This window comes from Aulonocara stuartgranti (genome assembly GCF_965226115.1).
Source record: "Aulonocara stuartgranti genome assembly, chromosome: 9".
Classification (NCBI taxonomy): Eukaryota; Metazoa; Chordata; class Actinopteri; order Cichliformes; family Cichlidae; genus Aulonocara; species Aulonocara stuartgranti.
The window spans coordinates 30245394-30262107 of NC_138960.1; the positions used below are offsets into that span (position 1 = coordinate 30245394).

At 43.1% G+C, this 16714-nt stretch overlaps 1 protein-coding gene across 4 annotated transcripts in view; it reads right to left on the reverse strand.

Moving 5' to 3' along the window:
* The window catches only part of phldb2b (pleckstrin homology-like domain, family B, member 2b), a 39177-nt gene that overhangs the window by 7050 nt on the left and 15413 nt on the right, over window positions 1–16714 (reverse strand). The window contains exons 6-20 of one of the 4 annotated variants that reach the window (XM_082547703.1): window positions 15694–15813; window positions 13486–13670; window positions 11882–13144; window positions 9305–9682; window positions 8398–8559; window positions 8102–8239; window positions 6853–6981; window positions 5473–5628; window positions 5176–5286; window positions 5012–5086; window positions 4851–4916; window positions 4321–4473; window positions 3228–3371; window positions 2509–2608; window positions 1170–1320 (exon numbers count right to left, since the gene is read on the reverse strand). In XM_082547703.1, the coding sequence (XP_082403829.1) occupies window positions 1170–1320; window positions 2509–2608; window positions 3228–3371; window positions 4321–4473; window positions 4851–4916; window positions 5012–5086; window positions 5176–5286; window positions 5473–5628; window positions 6853–6981; window positions 8102–8239; window positions 8398–8559; window positions 9305–9682; window positions 11882–13144; window positions 13486–13670; window positions 15694–15813 (3331 nt within the window). The remainder of the gene's footprint in view (window positions 1–1169; window positions 1321–2508; window positions 2609–3227; window positions 3372–4320; window positions 4474–4850; window positions 4917–5011; window positions 5087–5175; window positions 5287–5472; window positions 5629–6852; window positions 6982–8101; window positions 8240–8397; window positions 8560–9304; window positions 9683–11881; window positions 13145–13485; window positions 13671–15693; window positions 15814–16714) is intronic. The other 3 variants (XM_082547705.1, XM_082547704.1, XM_082547706.1) reach the window with 3 other exon arrangements.

The window sequence follows — 16714 nt, forward strand, 5'->3', positions numbered from 1 at the left end:
AGAATGGTGCACATCAGACTGAACTATAAACAAATCAGGAAGCGAGACAGGGTGGAGAAATTTGGAGCAGCCCGAGTGCAGAGAGGACAAAAAAGAAACGGGAGGGAGGGCATGAAAAAAAACCAACAAAAAAACTAGAACATTTGCAAAAGGGAAAAAAACCCTCTTTTTTCCCCCACTCTGCTATTTTTTCATTGTCTTCTTCATCAGTTTCCAGATGCTTTTTCTCAACAAAACACCAGCAAAGAATCCAAAAACAGTAACAAGTCGAATCATTTTGAAAGAAATTAGAGCACTTGTTACTATTAAATGAAAAAGTACTTAATTATGAATGAATATCAACATATCACCAAAGTCAAATATGAATTAAACAGTACCACCGATGGCATTTTTCTTACCTCAATCGACGAGAGGTAACTGCACTCATTGTCAATACACACCCATGCAGTTCCAAATGTATTTATTCGAGTTCTGGACTACTTGGGAAAAAAATTGTTCTAACACTTCTATCTCCCGAAACAGGACTCATCACTGCAAATTAACAAAAAAACTCCAGCTCTGTCATAAAACTGATCCACATTCCCCAACGTGACTTCCAGTGCAATATAACCTCATGCAGCCTAATCTGAGCCAAAGCACACTGAGAATAAAAACGCGCAAAACAGAGATGTAACTCTGCAAATGGTTTCAAATCTGCTGGAACGAGACCATACCATTCAGAGAAACAAGAGGAGGGGAGACAAAAGATGTAAAAAGGATTGAGGGAAAGCAGGCACACATGGTTTTACTCCAGTCGGGGGGCTGAACCCCTAAATGGACCTCCACACTCATGTTGGTTTGCTCAGTTAATCTGAACCTGAGGGGGCTGACTGGAAAGGCACCCGCGCACACACCCCTTTATGTTTTCTGTCTTCCGTAAGCTGATCCCTACAACTCTAATCAACAGAGTCCTCCCCCCTTAACTCATGCTACACGCTCAGTTCTACACATCCTATTTTCCAAGGAGGGAACATGAAAGGCAGGAAACTCTTTTTTTATTTAATTTTTTGCTAGCAAGCCCTCCCCACTTCATCCAACTTTCTGTCCCATTTCAACTTATTCTAAAGACGTCTTTAACAGTTATTTTCATCAGCGCATACACACTGCTGACAGGCCTTTGTGTCACCTACCTGGAGATGTTGTCAGGTGAGCAAGCAGAGATGCTGGTTTCAATAGAGTCACTACTATCCAAACTCATTGTGTCAAAGGCCTGGTTTTCACGGTACCCAAAGGCATCGAGGTAGACGTTGGTCTGAGAAGCAGCTCGGGAGCTCGGCTGACCTGGATACACACAAACGCAATGAAGACGAAAAAGGATGAATTCTCCAGTAGCAACCAAGGTTACTTACTCCTCCTGCCCACGCATTAACCCAAGTCTTCTACCTGTCGGTGTAACTTCTTCTGGGACAGACTGCCCGGACGGGTTCAAATTTTGATTACAATGCCCCGCCACCGTTACACTGTGTACTCACACGTCCCGGGAAAAAATATATCCAGGCCTTAATGCTACGATTAGGTGAAACTGCGGCCTAACAGTAAGACACTCAAGCACACAAAATAAATGGAAAATAAAGAGGAAAAAATATTTTCTGTAAAACAAGCACAGAAACAGGTTTTGAGATTTAAAAATGAATAAAAACAGCAGCCTGAAACTGTCCCAAAAACTTCTGGAAAGACAAAAAGATATTCTCATGAAGCTGACGGATGAATGATGACAGATCTACAGTGCGGACACTTTAAAGAGAGACTAACTAAACCTCCTGGTACAGGAAGAAACACACACACAAAAACTGATACCATCAGCTCTGTTTACTAGACCCACCCATCAGATGAGCCAGATCAGGGGACTAAAGGGGCCAAGGCATCAGATACATGTGCCAGTTCCCAGAAAGCAACGACAGTACACTTATAACATGAGACACACAGTACTTCAAAATGATCCCCCAAAATACTGATTTGTTGTCTGAAGGGCAATGAAAAAATTATTTTATGAAAGACTAAACTACTTATTCTTATGTCTAAGTAGGTGCAAATCTAAATTAAATTTATAATAGCGATGCCTATGCAAAAGGTTGCTATGGAGAGGAGGCATGGTGTCCTTCAGGTGGCATCCTGTATCTTTCTGGGCCAAACAGCAAACATCCACACAGACTGCAAACGCTTTACACTCTTGTGTGTCATATTTTCTTAACAGTGAAGACGTTACAACAGCTCGTGTAAATCCCCACGAAGTGATGGAACGCTCACATTCCTCCACTGACAGATAAGCAAATGTGGAATTTATCAAAACACAATGAGGTGCACACCCACAAACAAAGCCTCTTGCTGGGATATTGTCTCCATATAAGGTGCATTTTCAAATCCCAGCTCAGCGATGAGTGTGGTTTTGTGTGTTTGTGTGATACACGAGAGAAAAAAAAGAGAGTAAGATCAAGTGAAGTTAAGTGTATTTGTGTGTGTGTGTTTTACCTTTATGCAGACGTCGAGATTCACTTTCCTTATTGGATAAACTGAGGATTCTTGGAAGAATACTGCCACAACTTGTAGTCTGTACCAGAGGCTGATGGGACTATAAAGAATCAAGAAGACGGAGAAGAAATGGGTGCTTCATATTCTATTTATAATAAACACTATAACTCAAAGACCAAGTGGTGAAGCCGAAAAGTGATACACAGACCAAGTCTGACATTTAGTGGTAAATTTGTAAACCAATCATTTCCACCATAGTTTTCGTAAAAAAACGTTGTTTTCTGATGAAGATCGAGACGATAACTAAACAAAAACTAATGCACAAGGACAAAAACTATGATGAAACATACTGACACATTTGTCAATGAATAAAATGAGATCCAATCAGAACTAATTAAGCTGCGCAGAAAGGCGGGACGAGTTTGGAAGTGATCCAGGTTAGACATGCACATCACAAATAGCTCCCATGCTCCCTGTTTCTCATGAAAACGTGACAAAATGTCAGCGCTTTGGAGGAAGAGAAGAGCAGACATATGAACACATCTCGCATTTGATGTCAAGGAAAATAAGATGCTCTGTGAACTCCCATCTGTAAAAACACCACAAAGTTTCACACTAAATCAACTTTAGATTTAATCTAATATAATCTAATCATATTTAGTCGGAAGTTGCTGTCACTTTTTTTTTTTTTTTACATGCACAATCATCTCTGTTTGTACCTTTGTGGGGAAGCTGCGCCCGAGTGTTGCACACATAAACTGGGGATTCATGGCGGTCGCAGTTTTCTTCCAGGGTAATGTATCACTTAGATGTGAGCCACTTTCTTTCTCAGACCTCTTCCTCTCCTCCAGAAGACGGAAATGCTGATGAGACACACACACACAGAAAACATGAACACAATTACCAAAAATTTAAATTATTCATTTCACTTTCAGTCATATATCAATGTCCCCATACTTTAAGTGTAACGTAAAGTCTTGGTGTGCAGGATTTAAAATGTCTTACTCTGGCGCCATCTGCTGGAGGATCAATAAGTCACAGTGGCAGAAGTGCATTCTCCCTTTCTTAACCCACATTCAATAATTTTATTCTTTAGACAGATGGATCTAGTTTCAATGTAATATGCTTGTGATATAAAAATAAACACACAGTTGTTTACACACCAACACACACACACAGTCGTGTTTTCATGTTTGTGGGGACATCTAATTGACATTATGTTTTCCCTTGCCGCTTACCCTAACCTTAACCATCAAAAATGAATGCCTAACCTTAACTCTTACCCTAAACTGAAACGTAACCTAATTGTAACCTTGACACTAAAAACACATTTTGGGTGAGGACAGGCATTTTGTCCCCATAATGGCTGGGAGTCCCCACAAGTATAGGAGAATGCCAATTTTTGGTCCCCACAAAGATATATAAATATGGTATACATATACACACACACACATTACCTGCCTGTGTTGCTGATGGCGCTTTTTGACAGGAAGGGGAGGTGGGGGGGAGTCTGGGAGAGGGGAAGGGTCTCGATATGTCACCATGTTCTCTGGCCAGTGCACAGAGGGTGTTTTTGGGAGGGGGCGGGGATTTAGACGGGAGGAAGAAGAAGGAGAGGAGGAAGAGGAGTGACAGTCGGCAGGTGAGGAAGATTGACAGAGCTTCGGAAAAAGAAAGGAACATTGTCAGAAAGCTGAAATGAGCGCAGAAACAGGAAGACAAGCTGGGGGAGAGAACCAGCCGCACACTTTGCACCATCCGCCTCGGCGTACTTATCTACACACGATAAACCCGTCACACCACTACACACACCTCATCCTCCGCTGGTTTGGGGGTGTCCTCATCAGGGGAAAGGGTTGCCTCGGGCTCAGGAGAGGCTTTGGTCAGAGTGGGGGCAGGAGCAGCTTTAGGGTCTTGCCCAAGCTGTGAGTAAAGCTCATTGATTTCACTGACTGTGACATAGCCCTGCAAGGTGTCATGTGGAGAGAGAAGGGGTGAGGCATAGCGGGAAGTGAGTTAGCCGTGGAAATTAGTTGTTAGAACAATGCAAAAATTTAGTGGCAATTTCAGAAATAAGTTATTTACACACAACACTGTTAACATGAGACAAAGGACACACTAACAAGATTATGTCAGCATTAATATACAGTACGTGGACGTATAAAAATAAGCTTCATCTCAAATTTCTGGAACTTCTAGTAGTGCTTTACAAGAGCTAGCAGTTAGAACAAGAGGCTACAGTGGCAAAACAAAGAAGACGACTGGGAATAAAGAGAAAAAATGGAAACCAAAAATAAAGTGGAACACAAAAGGGGAAATATTAGCTCAGAAAGGCAAAGTACCTCTGCGTTCTTGAGAAAAATAGAAGAAAGGAGGGAGCAACACACATCAGCCAAAGAGGCTGAATCCTAGCAAGCGGAAAAGGAAATCATAGCCATTAAAATCAGGATATCGCCCGTTCCAGGACTCGTAAGTAACCACAGCATCCGCCAATCACACCAACCTCTCTCAGGGTGAAACTCCGTCCACCGGTGAGGCCAGCGTATTTTCTTTCCAGCACAGCCAGGCTTTCTTTCTCCTGGCAGACAGATACAGACACAAAAATGAACTTTTCCCATCATTAATACAGAGCACAGCACGCACATGCGAACATAAAATCTGCCATACTCTCTGCAGCATGGACTCAAGGTTGCTCCTCTCCTTCAAGAAGCTCTCCTTCTCTCGTTGAACCTGCTGCGTAATCTGCGCCGACTGCTTCTTCAGAGTTAACAGACGCTCCTGCGAGAGGGAGAGCGGAACAAACTTATCAAGCGCCTCTAGCCTGCTTAGAAAGTATGAATCAAACATTCCTGTTAACCCTGCAAATCTAAACAAATTGACATTTAAAGAGCAAATTCAGCTTCAAACAGCAGATTAAACAGGCTGGATTTTTAAATCAAAAACAACCGAGAAGAGAGCTGATACCTTGCGGGTGACGGTGCTGCGTTGGTAGTCTGCGATCTCCCGGAGAAGCTGCTGGGTGTGGGTCTCCTTCTCCTCGTCCTGCCTGCTCTCTCTCTCGAGCTGCTGAAACTCCAGGTCCTCAAAACGCTTTGTCTCTGCCTCAAGCACTTCGCAGTCCTGATACACACAATGAAATAGATAATACAAGTGTACACTACTGCTCACAAATTTTTAGTTGTCACTGGGAGTAACTGTATGATTTCTGAAGTCAAAGCAGCACAGTACCCTGTGCAGTACAGCTTAAACCTGCTTGATACAGACCGCTGTGGCGAGCTTTAATTATCTGAAGATCTAGGGCTGGTACCTTAGGATCACATGACCAAGCAGTCAGTCTTCCTTTGCTACTGATGTTTTTATTCTTTTTTATTTATTTTTTGAGTACAGCAATGTACTGTAGCACATCCTGCAGTCTGGCATTGCCCTAATAATAGTAACACAGGCATAATAGGTGGTAATCTGCATAAATGTAGTAATATGGGTTGTTTTTCATGGCTAAACTTACTTCCAAAGCTGATGCTGTGCTCTCCTAAACTTAAAACAAACCCTTTCACTAAACTTGAACTCCGTAAATTGCAATAAAAAACAAGAAAAATTCCACTAATCCAAAACTTTGCATGCTTTTGTAGCCACCACATTAGAGAAAGAACATCAAGTATACGTGCAAGTGTCCATAAAAGAAACCTTCTCACATAAAAACCTGCATCTACTAATATTAGCAAATAAATGCCAACATACTCAAATACGACAAATAATCGTTTATCAAATACGTCTCATTCCATAACATACGTAGACACGGGTGCAAACCAGACTGTGAAATCTCTAATGTGTGTGTCATCAACACTAAACATGCAACAACACATCACTACCGTTTGGCTAAACATGCAGCCTTTCACACACCATAAGCATTCGCCCCAAAGTGAAGATGATTTAAATGTGCCGCCTCTTTGATAAGTCGTTTCAAAGAACAGTCGCTCATCAAACACAAAAGGTGAAGCCTTTAGACATTACACCCAACAGAGTGAGTCTGTAAGAACCAAACAGGTACCAAAGCCTGACACTTTAGAGATGATATAAAACATAAAGAGGGAATGATTGAGAATGAACGTTAGCTCTGAAAGTGTGCCATGCTCTCATGCAAGTAAGCAAACATTATATAAACGAGTCTGTCATGTGAACAAATGTTTAGAGTCAGTGCTAGTATTTGCCGATATAGCGGTCACATTTATGTTGAATACTTTCTCGAATATGCATGATTTCCATTGGCTCTTCCACTATATTTTTCTAAATATATGTATGTGCGTGTGTTTGTGTGCATATGTGTGTGTGTTTGTGTGTACTGACCCTGGCTAGCTGCTCCTGCAGGGGCTCCTTGGTGGCTTCAGGACAGCTGTCCAGCTGGGAGCGCTGCTCACACACAATCTGAGCCAACCTCTCTACTCTGCCCTTTTCTGCCTGCAGCAGCTTGCACGCCTGGCAGGCAAACGTACGTACACACAGATGCACACACGCATTCCCACACGAGGACGTACACCATGTACATGTTTGTTTATGTGTACATATAGACACAAAAAGACGAACACACACACATACACACACACACACACACACAAAGGACAGAGAGGATGGCAGAGTTAGTGGGGATTGGGGAGCAACAGTTAGTTACTACAGCGACCAGGTCAGTACGGATAGCCTAGTGGGTGGGGAGGGAGGGAAAGCTGGAGGGAGCGCAATGGAAAACTGATTAATGATGTTATGAGACTTCACTTCTGCCGTTTTATTCGTTTTTTTATGAATGCAAATGATTGAAATGATTAAGTAAGAAGAGAGAACGGGCATGTATGGAATGGCGCAGCAGAGGTTAACTATCACACTGATGGCTCTTTCTATAAAATACACAAAACACACATTCACCTAGAATATGTGCAAGCACTCAACTTCATCTGCTCTTCAACCAGTTTTTAACACCCGGGGCTACACGCATCTACCCGATCGCTCGCTTTTCTTTCCCTAACTTCTTCCGCTGGCAGATGCCGGTGCATGGAAATTTCAGAGTGAGTCCAGGACTCAGTCGAACACAGGCCAAACCAAAGCACGCGCACACACACGGATACACACCAGAAATACCGTCCATTTATCCGCTTACACCTCCCACTCTGTCAATAATATCATATGGTGTTATAAATGTAGAAAAAATATAGGCACACTTGCTTCCCTACACTTGCCAAACAGGATCACTTGATGACCGCTACTCCCCGGACAGTCTTAGCAGATATATATTTGGACCAGAGAGAGCATGAGAAGGATTAACACCTACCGCCCGGGTCTCTCAGTTGCCTATGTATTTTTAATGCCATTCAATGCATGTTGCTAGTAAAAATATAGGCTGTATGAGTGAATGGAGATGGCTTTTCAAACACCTAAAAGAATTTTTCCATATGTTAATGTGTATTTCTCTCCCCTTTTGATGACCATATGTATTCAAAGGCAAAGTTAAGCATATTCAAAGGGACCTCTAACTTTTAACCCAGCTGGATTACAGATGATAAAGAGGTCTGTAAGCATCCCATTCTGAGTGTATCAACTTGAATACCTTTTCTTTTTCCTGCTGGGATTGGGTCTCTAGGTCAGCTATCTTGTTGTGAAGCGCTTCTAAAGCATCTTTTTCGTGTTGAAGAGCTGCTATCTCGGACTCCTGCTCAGCTTCAACTAGAGCTCGCTCAACCTCGACCTTTAAAAAAAAAAAAAAAAAAACACGCGCACACACCGCTCAGTTTTAAACCAATACTTTATATCTGTGCTTTTATCAAAACATTCTCATTCATCTTTTGTTAATCTTGACAATAAATCAATCAATAAATAAAGTAAATATCATCATCGTCTATATACCTCTCGGGCAGATTCCTCAATTTGATTGTCCAGCTCTTTGATCTTTTGTTCAAGCTCCTCCATGTTGTTCAGGACCTGGATTCTCTCCTCTTCCACGCGCCTCACTTCCTCCTCTGAAGGGATCGTGTCCTGTCCACGATGGCGAGCTGCATCCTCTAGAGCCTGGTAACATCATCATCAATGTAGTCGCTGATTTAACTCCTGCTAACATGCACTTACATTGACATATCTGCGAGACCTGTAATAATAATCACTGATGCCACAAATGGAAAGGAAAGCGTATGGGCTCCATACATACACACAAATGCCTGCTGTCAGTTCATGCTAACACTTAGCATGCTCTAATCTAATAAATGGACTGTAAATATGTCCCATCTGTGTTGAGTAGGATGTTTGTGTCAATACTTTCTAAGTATTAGGAGGAGGGATCCTTGTCACTGTTATGTTTTCCAGGATGAATGGGGGGCTAAACACTTCCTGCATAAATCTTGATTAATATTTTAGTAAGATGACCAAGGTCAAAGGTGCACGAAGAAGAAAAAACATACATCTATCATTTTACCAAATCAACAGAGACTAATGTTACAGAATATTCTCTTGCATGAAGTCTTCAGAGTGACTAAAGTCTGTAGACCATCAAGGCATTGCATATTTCACTGTATTTATTTTATACTACCGGAATATTTTTTTAAATTTATGTTTTCTCCTACTTTTTTGAATGAGGGTCAAAAGTTATATGATTCTACTGAACAAACACGGTTCTGTAGACTAGTTCATCTTATACACCAAATAACATTTGTTTTTGCTCTTGATAGCACCTCAGTGATACTGCACTCACACATGGAGGGCATTTCTGTGTTAGCATAAAGTTCTAACAGTCACAAAATAAGTGTCCTGTGTCTTATACCTCATTTGTCCTATGTGCACGTGGTGAAGGTGTGGGGGCAAAGCTTCGCAGACTGATAGCAGGCGATTCGGCCCTGTTGTCTCGGTGACCGCTGCTACGCCTCCGTCGTACCTGCAGGTCATCATCATAGTAACCGTTCTCCGATCCAGGGGAGGTCGTGTGCCCGTTTCCGAGTATTCCACTAACAGCTGAAGAGTCGGAAAAGACAGAAGGCGTGTCATCATCTTCGTCGGTCAGCTGCAGCTTCTCAAGCTCCTGGTTGATCTTCTGCAGGTCTGCAACAGCTGAAGTGGAGCTTGTGGCTGCGGCGCCTCCGTCCCTTTCAGCTCGGCCCAGCTCAGAGCAAAGAGACAAGATGGTCTCTAGCCGCTGTCGCTCCTGAGATGATGGCAAACATAAAGGCACACACGTGTATGGGTTATGTGCATGCAATGGCAAGTACTATTTAAGATCACGTTTTTAATGTTGACATGTTGCTGAAGTTTTACACAAATACAATGCAACCCTATAGTATTGAGCTTAGTCAAGTTTTAAATAATAGTATTACCTCGGGAAGCATCACAGAAGTCAGTCCTTCTAAAACTTTTTCCGTTTAGTCCAAAATAAAGAAAAGTAGCGTTTACTTAGTATTCAGCATGACCCTCTCCTGTATGTGGATCTAATTTGGTCTAATATTTGCAGATTTTAGAAGAAACATTTCTTCTCACTGAGAATCCCTGGAGTGAGCACTTCTCCCTGCCAGTGCATAGCTATATGTGGGGCACTACGGAGGCTGCAGAGAGTCAAAAATGCCCTCTTGCAGGTTCAGCAGTTACTTCTCTCAAGGGTTACGTATATGAGCCCCACAGCCAGCCTGTGTTAGTAATATTAGATACAGAGAGGGGGGGAAATGGACAGAGGTGTGTGTGTGTGTGAGTGATAGAGAGAAAGAGTGAGCTAATGAGAAGGTGGTCAGCTGTCAACCATGGTCATAAGTGTGCACAAGAACCGGCTTTGACTCCAAAGTAGGAATGTGTCTATGAATGTCACCGTGGAAACAAGATGCTTTCCAGGGAATTCTTCACAAGGAGAGAATCGGATCCAGGTGACATTTGGATTGTGAAAATCATGAAATAGTTAACTGTGTGTTTAGGAAAAGCACGAAACACTCACTTTATAGTGCTTCTTAGTTAAACAGTTATGTCAGAATCCACATATAACAAAGCATCGAACACATTTTACCATGCACACATACAAACCCCAATTATAACACGTAACATGAACCAGGAGCTGGCACAAAACGTGTCCGTGTCAGTTTGTCACCTTGCGCTATTCTAATGGGCATAAGCTTCTGTGGAGCCTCTATAGTAATCAGCTGTCAACTAGAGCAAGAGACAGAAAGAAGAAGAGAGGACAAAGACACGGACATATGAGAGGAAAGCTGGAGAAAGCACGAAAATGAAAGACGGTGAAAGAAGCGAAAGACAGGAAACGAGCTGGGAAATTTTTGGACAACACGCCTTGCTTTAAATTCATTTTTAAAAGGTTTGTGTGCCTTTAATTAACACAGACATTAATTTCAGCTTTCTTTTTTAGCGGTCTCTTGTTTCAGAATTCTATTTTCTAAAGATACCACTAGGGGGCAGACAAATACAAGACAATAAGGCTAGACTGAAACACTACAATTGCTGCTACATCTCACCTTTAGTCATCTGATTAAAGTAGAGATGCACGTGATTATAACTCCCTGTATAATGTGGATCATCGATGATATTTAACACCAGGGCACGCACTAAAACAGGCAGTCGAAATAGTTTCAACCCAATTAAGTGCAACACTGCAACACAATTCATTCCCCCATCTTCAAACCGGCAAAAGAGAAAATCTTCACATCATGAAAGCTCAAAACCACGCTCATAAGAATGTGGAGGCTTGTCAAAAGCCACCGTCAAAGTGTTCTTTAAATCAGAGATACTGAGACACTTTAATTGTGAGAACATGGCTGAGAGAAACAGAGAAATAGAAAGAGAGGGATCACGAGATCGGTTGTCATTATATGTTGATAATATGTGTTTATCCACCTGCTACACTATAACTCTGTAATCTTCTTGGTTTCTCTTACCCACATCTGACTGATGTGTTCTGTGGCTCCTTAGCACAGCAAACCACACTGGGTGGACCTCCAGATGACTGACATAAACATGAACCTCATATGAACACATATACACACACACACAATCCAAGTACAGGGTTAAGAATAGTGCTGTTAGTATGGGCTAACTGCCATGAGCACCTGTCAAGTGGTGAACCTCACTGTGCGCCTGTGTTAAGCTCCCTGGGAGAGTATGTTTGAGAGCGCAAGGAGCAGGGAAGCATTCCTACACTCGTTCCATGTTTGGTGTCTTTGTATGCGTGCACAAAATAACATTAAACCTTAAACACCCTGCTCTCCTGCCTATATTCAGTCTATCTGAATAAGCTTAGCTGGAGGATGCACTCTATGATGATAAGTAAAAAAAAAAAGCAAATACTAAATGGCACAGTACAAACAGCAGCTACAATGCTTTAAATACAGAAGCTAAAAGCAATTAAACTCACCAGTCTCTCCACCTCCTGCTCACGGAGTCTCTCCTCTTTTTGGCGTTGGTGGTAGTCTGTCAGTTCTTCCTTCCCACTTAGGGAGCTGATACTCCCCCTTCTTTCCCTGAACCCCCCTGGCGGGGTCACCCCTGCTTTGCCAAATGACTGCCTCCTCTCCCCCAGACCAATTCCAGTTTCCAGGCCGGCCTTCCCAAATGAAGAACTCCTCTCTCTAAGTCCTAGTCCCGGTGCAACGGTGAGTTCAAGGCCCACTCCTGGTGTTTCTTTCTCCGCCACAGACATTTCTGCTCCTGAGGAGGCGTCATTGCTGCTTAGCCGTTCTTGTTCTGGAGGGCTCGAAGCTATAGAGCTGATGGAGCCTATTGAGCTGGTGGAGGTTAGGCTGAGTTTTTTGGCAACACGAGGAGAAGAGGAGCCCCCTGCCCTGGATGGGATTGTTACATCTGGTGGAGTGGATGTGGATGTGGAAGAGATGGAGTGGGAGGTGGAGCAGGAGGAGGTCCTAGGGGAAGAGAGGGAGATCGACACGACACCTTCCCCTTGAGCTGTGGTCTGGCCTTTAATCCTGTTTGCAGCTTGCTGACTGGAGTGACTAGACTTGTGGTTGAGGTCAGCGTTTTGGCCGTTGCTGTAATGCTCTTTGCTAAATTTGTAATCCCCAGCAGTATCAGACCGCCGTGGAGGCAGCGTTGACAAAGTTAGCACTCCATTATTATTGTCACGGGGGGACGGGGAGGGACAGAGGCGTGGCAGTGAGCGGCTGTGTCCTCCTGCTGTCATCCCACTCAACGAACCTGCTGAGTATTTCCTGGTTCGACTAGTGGGCGTCGGCTCCTGGTTCCCCTGGTTCCCCTGGTTCCCATAGGTGCGACGTCCTAGACGGGGGCTAGAGGGCATGCTGGCAGCGCCCCCAGAAGATGGAGTGCGGGATGAGGAAGAAGATGGAGGAAGAGAGAGGAGATAGTTCTCACTACTGGCAACAGAAGTGGAAGATCCCCCACCATTCCAGGTGGAGAGTAAAGGAGAGGAGCTCTGACTGTGCAGTCGTCGGCTATCGCTGGTGCTAAAATTGTCCTGACTGCGGCCAACTGAAGAGCGCGAGGCCAAAGAAGAAGAAGGGTCGGAACGTCGCCCGGGGGAAAGAGGGGGAGCAGATTTTAAGGACAAAGAAGGACGATCGGAGCTATAGAAACGCCTTGCCTGTTCCTGATAGGCTGATGAAGATGTGGCAGGACTGGAGACAGGTGTGGTGGGGGGAGACTGGGAGACAGAAAAGAAAAAAATGTATGATTAGAAATATATAAGAATTCAGTTCTCCTGTGGAAGCTATAGACAGAAACAAATGAAGAAATGGAAATACACAAATATGATCATTTTCAGGCTTTATTAGATTCAAGTGTTTACAGTGTAATATAAATTACAGAAACACTGATATTGATGTATGTGTTGATGAATATGTGCAGAATTGTGTTTGGAGAACACAATGCAGAATGCAACGATGTAACTACTGGTTCATGTAATGAGTGAATATCAGCTAGAATCATTCACAACCCCTGTTAAAGTGCCCTGAGAGGTAATGTTGGAGCTAAAGGATGACCAACCTGTGTCACACTGAAGTAGGAGGGGTTGGCATTCCCGTTGGCTCTCAGGCTGTTTTCAAGGGCAATTTTCTTACGCTGCAGGGTGTCCATCAAGTCCCGAAGCTCAGATGCTGATCGCATGCCCCTAGCACTACTGGTGCCACCCACAACTGCATGGCTATAGTCACTGCTAAACTTCAGGTAGTCTGGACGGGGAGAGAGATTAAATGGAAAAGAAAATGAATCTATAACATGGGAAAGCTAGGTTAAACATAAACATAAGCTATCGAACGACTAGATAGAAAAGTAGATACAGAAAGAGGAAAGAGAAACAGGGAGAACAAATATGGAAATTATGTGTGAAGAGCCAGGTGAAGACAGAGGAAGGAAAGAGGGAGTGGCGAATGAAAATAGAGAGCGAGAGAGAGGGAGAGATTTATGTATAGTTAAACCTGCAGCTATTCATAAATGGGACCCTTGGCAGAACAAACTCAAACCAAACAATCCACAACTAACCCTATCCCTGAGAATAGGAAACAATCCTGTCCCACACACACACACACAAACTGCATGCAAATACACATTCACACAAAACCATCCATTAGATCCAAGACAAACAGTTTAACTCAAGTTCAGTTCCTCAGTATAGGATTTTGTAGATGAGATAAACCACAAAATATTCTGGAATACCCTCATGAGGCTCCCCCCGCCCTTCCTTAAGTCTTTTATTTAAAGTAGCTTCAGCAGTGAGGAGGTCTTTTTTCTCAAAACCTCAGCTGAGTCAATTTTTACTTCCTTCCTGCTGGATTTACAAATAAACTATCATTTTCTTTCAATAGCATAGCTAAGATTGGCAGCAATGCTAAGTATAAGTAAGTCTGCCTGATAGCTCCGGTACTATTTTGGTGCAAAATTCCAAAAAGAAAACAGTAAATATCTTCTGAAAAAGGCCAAGCAGGTGAAAACACTTAGGGTAAAGTAATGTGCTCAAACCTTGCCCAGTTTTCAAAATTATCTGTGGCTTTATGTGGAAAAGGAGCTATTACAATGTTCAAACTTAGACCACCCAGTGTTTAACAACCACATACACCCACATACACATATATACACTTTCCTGCAACTGTGGCTCCGCCTGTATGTTCCATGTGTAAAAGAAAGCGAGAACCTGGAGCACCTAAAAGTGCATAGACAGATTATAGATGAATATAAGCCTGTGTGAGAAAATGTCAAACCCTTACATGGTGGAGTGAACTGAGGCAGAAGGTGAAAGACATCATAAGATCTAGAAAAATGCAGGCATGCTCACACACACACACACACAGGGTGTTTGTGTCCATACATGGGCAGATTTACACCGGAGGGCTGGTGTGCATCAACTCTCTCCTTTCATGATTGTTCTGCTCCAACATATTCAGTTGTGTTTGTGTGGGAGCCTTGTCTTTAGTTGGACGTCTTTAAAATAAGGGTTGGTGACGGTGAAGAATATCTCTGCCCATAATAATAATCTTTCCTAACACGTGCGTGAAGCTGTGGAAGAAATAAGCACCTTCTGCCTGTTTAAAGAGCGGGATTTCCACTGAATACAGCAGCCTCGAGCACTCGATAAATCGCCTAAGAGATAGCAGAGTCCAGATGTATCGCCGTGGCAATGGACAGACACCATACAACCAAAACATTCCAATATGCTTTGAATTTTAGGTTTTGGAATGTGCGTGAAAGTGCATTTGGGAAAGACATATGAGAAGACTGACAGAAACACCTGCCCCCACCCTAACACTGACTCTTTCCTCCCACCACTTTCAGGCAGCAGCCATGGTTAATGTGCACAGAAAAGTTGAGCTCACATGCATTCTCCGCTTTCCCCCCCCTGCCAGTCAGTTAGATGACATCCAATCTTTGAAATCTGAATTTATTTACATTCTTTATGGTTCAACCAGGTCGTTAAATTGGGTCAGTGTGGTCCTCCAATTGGATGTAACCCATCTGGAGTGTGACTATCTGTAACTCCATACTGACATAACAGTGAAGTGACTAGTGAGAAGAGCAGCAGATGTTACATCAGCAGCTGGATCTAATGGAGCACTGAAGATGGCAAAGAAGTGAAAAGCCAGTAAAGTAATAATCAAAAAGGCCTACATGTATATTCTGGAATGGCAAAATTAAGACACAGAGGAGACAAACCAAAGAGGGATCAAGCACAGCTCAGGGTCAGCCCCTTGTGTGATGTACCTGTGTTGTAGGCTAAAGCTGATACAGGACTCTTTTGGGGAAGCATGCTCTTCATTCTGCTGGCTTCCTCAGGATGGTTGAACCGGAACAAATAGGATTTTCCCAGACACAAAGAATAACCTGAAAGGGAAAACACAAACAGACGTCTCAAATTACTGAGACAAATGATGCAAAATCTGCAGGTAACCAGGTAACATGTGAAGCTAGTGTGATACAGAATACACCATTACAACATCCACATTACAGCGCATATGTGAAGAGGTAAGTCTTAAGTAGATTCATGTGAGCCTGGGTGTTTATTCACAGCTAGACACACTTGCGCACGCGCAGCAGACGACTGTGTTTGCCCTGGCCATCAATTAGCCTGAGAGGGCCGGGTATTAAACAAGATCTCAGGGTCACAACCTCTGTAATACACACAGGCAGCCACAGCTGTCCAAATACTTGAGATGGCAACAGAGAGGAAGAGCGGCGCTGACACAGATACAGGAGGTCTTGTGTGGGAAAAACAGAGGAAAAGGATAAAAGAATAAAAACACTGAACTGACGCACTTTTTGAGCCAAGGAGGAAAGAAATGCTGAGGGCCAGCTTTCTTAAATCAACAGGTCAATGCGGGTCTTTCTTCTACTTCCATTGTCGAAAAGCCCTGTTACAGTAAAACCCCCATAACGTTATGTGTAAGAGGCTATAAAAGCACCTCCTTAATAGCTCCATTTCAGTTACATCAGATTCTTTGGACCTGAAGTCAGACGTAACCACTGAGGCAAGAGGAGGGGGGTGTGGAAAAAGGCTGAATGGAAAAAATCCAGATTGTTTTCATCCTCTCTTTTTCTCTCGTTCTCATTTCATTTTTTGTTGCCTTTTCTTTCTCACACTTATGTCAAGTCTCATAAACATCTCAGGCAGAAAAGCTGCATTAATAGCCGAATTGAGCATTACAGTTGAAATGAAAGAGGTCGAGCCAGTCTAGATATTACCTTAGAGCATTTCACAAGCAGTCCCCCCCCCCCTCTCAATACA